A 10,662-nucleotide genomic window follows, 5' to 3' on the forward strand; every position below is an offset into this window, starting at 1 on the left:
ATAAATTTTTTCAAAAATGGCATAATTATACAATTATAAAAGAAATAATTTTTACGTTTAAATCTTAATTTCAAGCTAATTGAAATTATCTGTACAAGTAACATAAATAAAATTATGTTATCGCAATTTGCGAAGACGTTAGTGTTTTTTTTTTTTTTTTTTTATTATTATTATTATTATTATTATTATTATTATTATTATTATTATTATCTTTACTCTTCCACATTTTTTCTATTTCACTTGTCTAGAAAGTTTTCTTTTTACCATTTTTTATGCAGACTCAAAATCATTTCCTTATGATTTTTTACTAAATATATATTTACTCCCCAATAATATATTTTTATAAAATAATAAAATTACACTCATCGAACTTAATAAGTAGAAGTTGAAGTTGAATTCTAGTCTGTCCTCTTGGCAAAGACTAGTAGACAACCATCAGATGTGTTCAATGGCTCTTCCTACCACTGCCTTTCTTCTTTCCTTGATTTTTCTTTCTGCTTCCCTTATTCTTCTTCTTCTTCCCTTTACCACCCATGTGATAATTAGAATCATTATCTTTTGATGGGGCTGCGTTTAACATATGCTTCACATCAAGTACGCCATTTCTGAAATATCCCTCGCTTGACCTCAGCAACCCCTTTTCAGGTTTGTGCTTCTCCATTGATCTTTTAGCACCACCAACAACCTTACTTCCAAATCGTCCCAGAACTATTTTCTACAATATAGAACTGTCAGTATCTCTAAGAAGTTCGCGTTGTAAATGAATTAGCAATTTCAGATCCATATATATATATATATATATATAGATACCTCTTGAAGCATTTTCTCCTCTCTTTCCTTCTGTTTCTTCATTTGTACGCGTGCTACGCTTAAAGGCAGCCTTTGTTTCTTTGGAGGCTGCGTTGAAGACACATTGCATAGAGATATTTAGATAGCTTTCAAGCAGAAACGTCATCTTAGTAATTGAAATCAGTTATGCTTTGCTTGCAAGAAAAAAGTTTAAATAAATTCTTATATAATTATGCATGAATTCTTTTTTTTTAAATTAATTTATTTTAAAGTTAAAAAGAAGCGAATTTTATTTATTTTAAATAAAAAATTAAAAAAAAATAAATAAATTGAATTGAATTCTTGCAAATTTCTTAATTACAAACATGAGTTTACTCTATGCTAGGCGTATGTTTTGCACGTTAAGAGTTCCCACCTTGCCACCAAGAGACAATACCTTCCTATTCTCCAAATCCTTTCTTTCTTTCCATGACATATGTGAGGCACCTGCATTATGAGTATAAGCACACTTTATAAATGCTTAAACAGACAAAAGAAACAGATTAAAAATATTTAAAAAATGAAAAAAAAAAAAAAAAAGAAAAGAAAACTGGTCGAATGCAGATGCAAATTAATGAAACAAAATAGAGTTATTCATCATCCAAAGGAAGAATGGAACACCACCAGGAATTTAAGCTCTAAGCGATTACACATTTGAGCTCTTTTAATCTCCATTAACTTGGGGTTGATCCTTTTATTTTCCATCTCAAGAAATTATTTAGGCACGAGTAGAAGACCAGCTTACTTTAGAGGTCTTTTGGATGCATTATAATAAAAAAATAAACAATAAAAACTGAAATTGGATACCCAATTATGTTATAATAGTGAAATACTGAATTTGGATATCTAATTATGTTAGAACTTAATTATAATAATGTTACATGTATACTAAGAATGAGGGCTAGTAGCTCCTCATCTTCTGCAAGGCTTTATATTTCCTCTATTTATTTCATGAAAAATATTTTTTACTCTTTCTGATATTTAAGCATTCAGGATGATCAATGCAAAATTTTTTCTAATCAAAGGAAAATAAATTCGTTATAACTTTCTCCTTTTAAAAGAGAAAGTTATTTTTTTACTATAACTTTTTTATTAGTACTACTAAACCTCTTATACATAAATCGATCAACACCATTTATTTTTTAACATTGTATTCAAATAATGAAAAATATATTATTTTCTGGAAAATATTTTCTATGTATGAGTTATTTTCCATGAAACAAATAGTGTTTTAAGAAAGAAAAAATTTCCAAAATCAATGGAATATCGTTATTGTTCTACAGAAGGTGTCATCAGCACTCCTACCTAAAAGGCAAGAAATCATGTGGGAATAAATTTAACCCAAAATAAACTAAACGTGTTTCTACGAAGGGAAGGTGCCAATTTCATAATTTCAGGAAATGTCTTCCAAAAATAACACCTATCCTGATAATTCTTCAAAAGATAGATTAATTCCAGGTGCCTTGTTAATCAACTAAGCTGAAAATTAGAACTACTTGAAACTTAATTTCAATATGTTAATATTAGCCAGTAAAACTAAACAATTATCTATTTCCATTTAAAAAATTAAACATTATCTAACAACCATTATTAACAGCATTTAACAAAATTAACACAAGCATGAATTCCAAGAAAACTCAAGACAAAGAAAGCAGATTACTGCAGAGTCAACAAAGAAGACATATTATGAACTGCAACAAAATGAAAAATTAGAAGTAATACTGTAACATAGAAGTCATAAAATATACCATACCATGTAGGCAGAAATGTAAACAAAAGAAATCTAAAGCAAAGACACTATAAGAGAAGATTGGTAAATACCCAAAAACTCAATGTCTTTCATAATCTTTCTGAAGTCCCAATCACGGTCCTTGCAATCCATAGCATCAGTAGTTTGCTTTTTCTTCATTTTCTTTGCCTTGTTTAGGTTTGCAGATTAGTTCTGTTCCACTACAAAGAAAGAATTGTAATCCTATACATGTGCGTAGATGGATACATCAAACCAAATAAGGAGGATAAGAAAAGCATAAAATACAGAAAGCAACTTAGCAAATCAGGGACATTCTTCTCTTCTCACCAGAATTTCCAAAATTAACCCAGAAAATATCACAAATCTCAACCACAAACGACCCAATTTTAAGATGGTTTAGAATACCAGTTTCAGAGCTCAGCCAAACAAATAGATATCCACCATTTTAAACTCAAATAAGCTTTTGACAAAAAAAAAACCCTCAAATAAGCTTTTCAAAAATAAGTGCTGTTAGCAGCAGCTATACAAAACATATCAATAATTTGCTTAATTTTGCATTTTTAACCTTAATTTTTAACCCCTGTTTTTTGGGAATCAACTGTTGGCTGTCTCAAGAATTACCTTTGACATTGAGGGGTGACTGGCACCATACAAAGTTGTAGCAAAGTATCACCTAGGAAATGCTGTAGGGACTATTTGTTGGATGATTGATGTAAATTGCTTGGCAAACAAAGTTGCAAGTATAACCAAACTTAGGTGTTAAATTGTAATTTACCCAAACATAAAATACATATACATACCTATACTTCTAAACAAAGAGAAAGAATGAGCATCAGTCTGTTCATTCCAAACCAAAAAGGAAACAATGCCAAACACACGAAAACAGAACTATTCTCAAAGAAAATCACACCAATATAACTCATCAAATTCTGTTGATGTACTAATAGTTTCAAAAACAGATTATTTTTGGATATTATTCATAAAACTCTCATTAAATTAACAAAACGCAAATTTCTGGATATATTGTAAACTAGCAAACCACAAAAGGAAGAATAACCAACAATGCAATTCAAATAACAAAAGAATCAATTAAAAAGGGAGATGAATGCAACACCATACATAGAATACCCACTGTGAAAAATCAACGTTAACACATAAAATGAGTACAATCCGAAATCAAGAACTGACTGAAACCAACTATAATAGCAATCTTCATATACAACAAAAGGAAGAGAGGTTAAAGTTACTTTACCACAATAAATTTAAGACAAGCAAATTCCACCTCCCTCACATTAACTGAAAGGTAATCTGAACAAGAGCAGAGCCGTGTCTCTGATAGTGAGCCAATGGGATACTATATATATATATATATATATCACTGAATAATAGCAGAAGAAGGTGAGGATCAGCTGCTGTGCGTATGAATGGAGCGAAGGAGGGTCGCGATTATATCAACGGCGATTCAGAAGTAGTTGCTGGTGCTGAACGTAACACAGGTCCATCGGCTGTGAAGTCAAATTCGTTTAAAGAGGAGAAAATTTGTTTCGATCTTTTGCCCTAGTATATTTTAGAGTTAATGAAAAAAAAATTTATTACTTTTTATTTTGTTGTAATTAAATTTATATTTATTTTTTTAATTAAAATTTAATTTTTTAAAATTACTTAAAAATTAATAAATTTACCCCTCACTCATCACGTCAATATTACATTAATATTATATTAGAATGTCAAAATTGATAATAATTTAAAAGTTAGAATGTAAAATTATAATAAAACTAAAATTATAAATTTTTTTATAATTATTTATTTTATTAATAATTTTTTAAGAGATGAAGAAATAAAAATGAAATTTATAATTTCAGATGAATTATGTGTTGTTTTAGCCACTTAATTTATATATTATTAATGTTTTTACAATTTACTCAAATATTAATATAATTTAGAAAAATAAATAGTAAATTAATATTATATTTGAGAGTTAAAAGAATAATTTAATATATTCTAAAAAATTATTTTATTATTTTTAATATTTTTAAATTAAATTCTATTAAATATTATTTTAAATTAATTTTTAATATTTTATAATTAATATATTTAAAAATATTATTTTCTTACCGATAATTTTAAAAATAATGCTAAATAGTAAATATATTAGATAAATTTAAAAAAATTCGATCCATAGTGATTTTAGTTAAAATAAGATTTTCATAATTTATTATTATAAAATTATTAGTAAAAAGTAAAAAATTAAATAATAATTTTTAAATATATTTAATTGTAAGAAAAAATAATTTCATAATTTTATAAGTTTTTAATTGTATTGTAGAGTCCATTTAATTAAATATTAAAAATATAAAGTTTAATTGATAAAAAATAAAATAAAAATAAAGTATAGAGTCCTAAACATGTGCATTTTCTAAGTTAAATTTGGCACATAGCCAATAAGAGGTTCATTAGGTTTCTGAGCATACATAGTATAGTCAACTTGCTCTAAGGTTTTTACTACTTAACTATTTTTATTCCAAAGTGTAAAATAATTCTTAAACGTGCTAAACCATAGTTTTATCATAAAAAAAATGCTTTTAGAATTACCAAGTAAATTGCTTAAATTACTATTCCAATTTATATGGATAATTAAGGTAAGAAAAGCATTTAAACTATACTTAGAAGTAGAGAGGAGAATAGAGCTAAAATCTTCAAAGGCCATAAAGAAAGAAGGAAAGAGAAAAAAAAATTAATTATAACCCAAAAAATTAAAATAAATCTAAACTATTACAAGTCCTTAGGTTTCTCACCCTTTGCAAAAAGCCATCAAGTTGCTCCTTTGGGCCTTCACATGGAATTGAGCCTCCTCATTAGGCTTCATTAGTCCACCAAAACAAGTCTTGCACACCAAAGCTAAGAAAGGGTTTCGGCCAAATTGAAACAAATAAGGGCAAAGTGGTCTTTTACTCCTTTTTGTACTCATTTATTATAAGATAAAAATACAAAAGAACCATAAATAATAAAAAAATAAACAAAGTTCATCAAGTAAAATTAATTAATTTCTAAATATGAATAAAATAAAATAAAACAAAACTAATTCTAATGGAGATAGAAGTCTAAAACCACACAATCCAATCCCATGCAAGAGAAATTTCAACCAAGGTTGGCAACTAAGGAGGAGTGTTAGTCTCCATCTACCTCCTGGTATAACACTAAGACATAAAATAAAATGAAAATAAAGATCAAAAAATAAAAAATCAAAAATAATAATTTAAGAATATAAAAAAACCAAGTAAAATTCTACCAAAAAGGAGTACGTAATTATAATAGATTCTAGTATTAAAATATAAAAATATAGACAAAATATAACTCTAGAGCTTTGAAACACTCTTTGAGACTCTGCCCGCCCTTATGAGAAGGAGTCGAGAAGATAGGAGGGAGGATAGCTATGATCCTGCCAAGGTTTTTTCAAAAATACAACTTTAGGCTAACTAAAATAGCTCTTTCCATACTCAGAACTCTTCCCCTGTATGGAGCCACCGTCTCAGTATAGTATAGCTGATCAAACATAATTTAGTCACATTCTTATTATCTATATTACTGCTTAATTACACATTTTCCAGCTTAATTTATGGTTTTTGTCATGTTTTTACAGAAAAGGAAGAAAATGGAAAGTTGGAGAAAAAGTGCAGAAAAAGCTGAAAAAGTGATTGGGTCAAAGCGATTTGGCCAAATCACTTGCCCAAATCAAGCAAAGGAAGCTGAGAAAGGAAGCTGAGGCAGAAACCTGGAAGTGAATTCACAGAAACAATTTGAGCAAGCGATTTGCCTAAATCACCCGCCCAAGTCACCTACTCAAATCACATTGACACAGAGGCGGACAGCAGAGCGGGAAAGAGGCAAAAATTCAAATTTCAAAAGCATTGAAGTCCTATCCTACTTTAAACACTTCAAGATCAATCCTAGGACATCTCCAAGAGTCACTCCAAGAAAGACTTTCTCAAGAAGAAGAATTCATCCATAATTAAATACAAAAGCAAAGAAGGAGTAAAAGACCCAAAAAGACCAATTCAAATTAGGATTCCAAGTCCTAATTGGATTAGGACTCTTCACCTATAAAAGGAGACAGCCTCAATCCAGCAAGGATCATCTCTCCACCTTCGGGTTCACTGCAGAAATTCGGCAGCCACTCTCTGTAACAGCCCGCTTACCGGACCATTACCGGCACTAGGATCCAGATCGGCTTAAGGCCGCCGGGACCCATAGTAAGCCTACTGTCAACTCTGTGTACCTGATAAATCCCATACATGATCATACTTAAGCATAAAACTGTTACTTACTCTTCTCTCTTTTTTTTTCTACCTTTGTTTTTCTAACTTTTCTTTTCTTGAAACTTTTCTCATCAACTAAGCCTGGACTATGCATGCTCTGTCTGTATGCACTCGAAGAGTGATACCTGCTATGGTACCATACAGTAACTACAGAGGTAGAAAGACTACCATGCACCAAGCCTAGCGCATCATAACAACATTATCTCAATCAGAAAATGATCATGTGCAAAGGGATAAACATACACTAGGGCCAAGCACAATTCTATAACTCAATACATAACTTGCTATTACATCATTTCTATACATTACATAAACTCTGTACTGTACATCATTCTCATAATAATCATGTCCACTATTCTATGCTATTACATAAACTTTTACCCTTGCTTTCTCTTTCTCTTTCTCTTCTCTGAGGCCCTGAAAAATGGGGTTAGGGAGAGGGATGAGCTACTAGAGCCTAGTGAGCGGAAACCATAAAAACATTTAAAAGATGCTATAATGAAATGCGTCACTGCACAAACATTTCACAGCTCAGATTGGACATGATCCCAAAACTCCCTCTGTCAGTGCCCGGCCCCCAAAGGAGCTCACACAGGTCTTTCACTAACTACTCATGGTGCCCGACCCTATAAGGGCTCTCACAGGACTCATCCAAGGTAAATGCCCGGCCCCAAAGGAGCTCACACAGGACATACAATAATGACAGACTTATGGGCTATTGAGATCGCCTCGGTCCAATCCACATATACAAGTAATAATGCAATGCCTCAACTTGGTGAATACTAATGCAAAGCATCCTATATAAACATGGCATTAATGATGCATGAATCATGCTAAAATAGTTCTTAACTTGTAAAATAAAGTTCTGTTCCACTCACCTCTGTCAACTGCTGAGCAGTCTCTGTAACTCTAACTCTGTGGGCCTCCTTGGTCTCTCGGGTCCGTACCTACACAGGTGGACTCAAATGAGGACCAAACTTACTTAAACATAACTCCTACTATCTCCCCAAAACCCCTCTAAAACATCATAGGCATGCATGGAAAAATGGGCAAAAGAAGGCTGGACTGGGCACTTTCGGCGGCTGGTTCGGCGGCCGAAACCTCCCTCCAGAGACGAAACTCATGCATGTTCGGCGGCTGGTTCGGCGGCCGAAAGTCTCGTCCAGAGACGAAACTCATGCACTTTCGGCGGCCGAACTCCCTCTTTCGGCGGCCGAAAGTCTCTTTCTCACCCAAAAGCCTAGCTTTCGGGGGCAAGGTTTGGCAGCCGAAACTGCCTCCACAAGGGGTTCGGCGGCCGAACCTTGCTTCGGCGGCCGAACCTGGATTCTCCAGAAAGGCAGAATCCGAGCACAACTCATGCTCTCAGCCTCCAAACTCCTATCAAACACCCATAACATGCATACCAACACTTCTCAACTAACATATAACATATCTCATGCATATAGAGGCCTAAAAACTAGTTCAAGCCCCAAAAACAACAACAAAACTCATATGAGCAACATATGCTCAAACTCATGTTTATACCCCCAAAACATGCCATAAAACTCTCTAAAACTCTTAAACCTTGCTTTAAACATAAGGGGAGGTGAGGATCCATGCTTACCTCTTGAAGAACTAGAGGATTGATGATCCAAGCTTGGAAATGGGGGAAACCTCAATCAAAATCTCCAAGTGCTCAACTTTGCTTCCTTTTGCTCAAAACTCTAAAACAAAGCTCAAATCAAGTTAAAACATGCAAGATTTGAGGAAAACATGAAAAATCATACCAAGGAGAACTTGAACCCACCTTTGACCCAAAAACAGAGTGTTTGACACTCAAGTCTCGGGCAAAGGGGCTTTTGTAGTGGCCAACCGACTCTTCCTTCGGCGGCCTAACGTGCATGCGAAACCATGCAACTTTCGGCGGCCGAACTTCACCTTCGGCGGCCGAACTTCACCTTCGGCGGCCGAACCTGGCTTTTGTCCCCTTGGCCTTTTCATTTCAAAACTCACTTTTCGTAACTCAAAAACATGCAAACATGATAAAAACACTTTCAAAACATCTTAAAAACCTTTCTTATACCCTTAGGGCAAGCTCCGACATCCTCGAATCCCGACTTCCAACGGAAAATCCGCCGGAACGTAGGAATTCCGATACCGGGGTCTAGCCGGGTATTACACTCTCCATCTTCTTTTCTTCCTTTCTTTTGTGATTTTGTCCACCATGAGTGGCTAAATAATTCTTTTTTCTAGTTGAAGTTGGAAATTTTCAGTTTGTGATGAATTGGGAGATTTAAAACTCCATTATTAAACTCTTGTTTACTTTCAATATTTATGCAACTTGATCTTTCTATAATTATTGCTTTGCTTTTAGAATCAATTAAGGCATGTTGCTTTTAATTGCTTAAGTAATATATTTTTTGAATGATTTAGGTCCGTAATTGCTTAGGTTGTTTAAACTCAAGTATAATCGGTTGTATAATCTAAACTTGACCACGCGGTTGGCAAGGATAGAATTAGGTTTCTCTAAGTCTTAAGGCAGTTAACAGTTGAAAAGTAAAAATCTCCAAGGACGTTCCTTGGCAACTTGTTAACTAGTGTTTGATTAGCGAACGTTTCATAATCAAACTAGAACTAAGGAGGAATTTGGATTGTAAGAAGCGTCTTCCGTATCCTAAACTAATTTATTAAAATAAATAGGAGTATTAAAGAGTCAATGATCAATTCTAAACAAACTGAAATAGATCCATGCTTCAACTAGAATTCTTCTCCCATTGAAATTATCATCTTCTTAAATTATTGCTTTCTCTTGCTATTTAGTATTATTTCATTATCATCAAATCAAACCCCCCTCTTTATTTATTTTTTATTTACTTGTCCAAGTCATTATTAGGAAAGTCCATAGTGTCAAATCCCTGTGGTTCGACCCTATTGCCACTATCTACAAGGTATTTGTTGATTGATTAATAGGTTTATTTTTTACGGCTTCAACAACTGCTATCAAAAATTGGCACCGTTGTCGGGGATTTGATTTAAACTAATGTATTTTCCCTTTATGACCAGGTCTGGCCGTAAAGACACTCTTATTTACGATCCAGAGATAGAACGCACTGCCAAGAGCCTAAGAAAGCAAGCAAACTTGAGGAACGAAGCCTCCAAATCATCTTCATCAGCAACATCGTCGAATCTGGTGTCTACCATTCGATCTGCCGCTGAGCCATCTGATAAAACAGCTACTGCCTCTACTACAGAATTTCCTAGACTAGCAAATTCGCCTACTGCCGCACCTGCTACTGCTGCATTTGAACCAGAAACTGAACTCCAGGTTTCTGCAGGAAATCACACAATGGCAGAACCACCTGCTGCATATGAAGAAGTTGAAGCTGAAGCTGAAAACGTGCCCATTCATACACCACAGCCATGGGAGAGAACACTCCGAGAGCTAGCTGAACCAGCAGGAGACCAAGCACCCTTATGCATTACATATCCCCTATTAACAGCACCATTCGAATTGAAGACAGGCCTGATCCATCTCCTTCCCAAATTTAGAGGCCTAGAAAATGAGGATCCCCACAAGCACTTGAAGGAATTCCACATTGTGTGCTCAACCATGAGACCCCAAGGTATTTCAGAAGAACATGTTAAACTTAGAGCCTTCCCTTTCTCCCTTGATGACTATGCCAAAGATTGGCTATTCTACATGCCACCCGGATCCATCACATCATGGGCTGGTATGGTAAGAGCATTCTTGAGCAAATTCTTTCCAACATCAAAAGCCATTGGTAT

General features: G+C 33.6%; 1 protein-coding gene across 3 annotated transcripts; it reads right to left on the minus strand.

Moving 5' to 3' along the window:
* Positions 1-318: 318 nt before the first annotated feature.
* On the minus strand, positions 319-4,076 carry LOC110607436. Of its 3 annotated transcripts, none has more exons than XM_021746541.2 (5): positions 3,831-4,076; positions 2,650-2,778; positions 1,226-1,275; positions 811-897; positions 319-715 (listed from the first exon to the last, which is right to left on the minus strand). In XM_021746541.2, exons 2-5 carry the CDS (start codon positions 2,735-2,737, stop codon positions 446-448), a joined length of 495 nt encoding a protein of 164 aa, XP_021602233.1. In that variant the 5' UTR covers positions 2,738-2,778; positions 3,831-4,076; the 3' UTR covers positions 319-445. The 3 variants fall into 3 exon arrangements, with proteins under 3 accessions (XP_021602233.1, XP_021602232.1, XP_021602231.1); XM_021746540.2 differs by having other exon boundaries at positions 1,205-1,275; positions 3,826-4,072; XM_021746539.2 differs by having other exon boundaries at positions 1,205-1,275; positions 3,831-4,071.
* Positions 4,077-10,662: the final 6,586 nt, after the last annotated feature.

The sequence above is a fragment of the Manihot esculenta genome, chromosome 8 (genome assembly GCF_001659605.2).
Source record: "Manihot esculenta cultivar AM560-2 chromosome 8, M.esculenta_v8, whole genome shotgun sequence".
NCBI classification, from domain to species: Eukaryota; Viridiplantae; Streptophyta; class Magnoliopsida; order Malpighiales; family Euphorbiaceae; genus Manihot; species Manihot esculenta.

Bases quoted from the DNA above. Each gene is read 5' to 3' on its own strand.
- LOC110607436 (XM_021746540.2), bottom strand. From the start codon at position 2,737: ATGAAGAAAAAGCAAACTACTGATGCTATGGATTGCAAGGACCGTGAT. The intron at 1,276-2,649 runs GTATTTACCAAT...CTCATAATGCAG, and splicing joins GAAAGACATTGAGTTTTTGG to GTGCCTCACATATGTCATGG. The intron at 716-810 runs GTATCTATATAT...TCTATATTGTAG, and splicing joins AGGAGAAAATGCTTCAAGAG to AAAATAGTTCTGGGACGATT.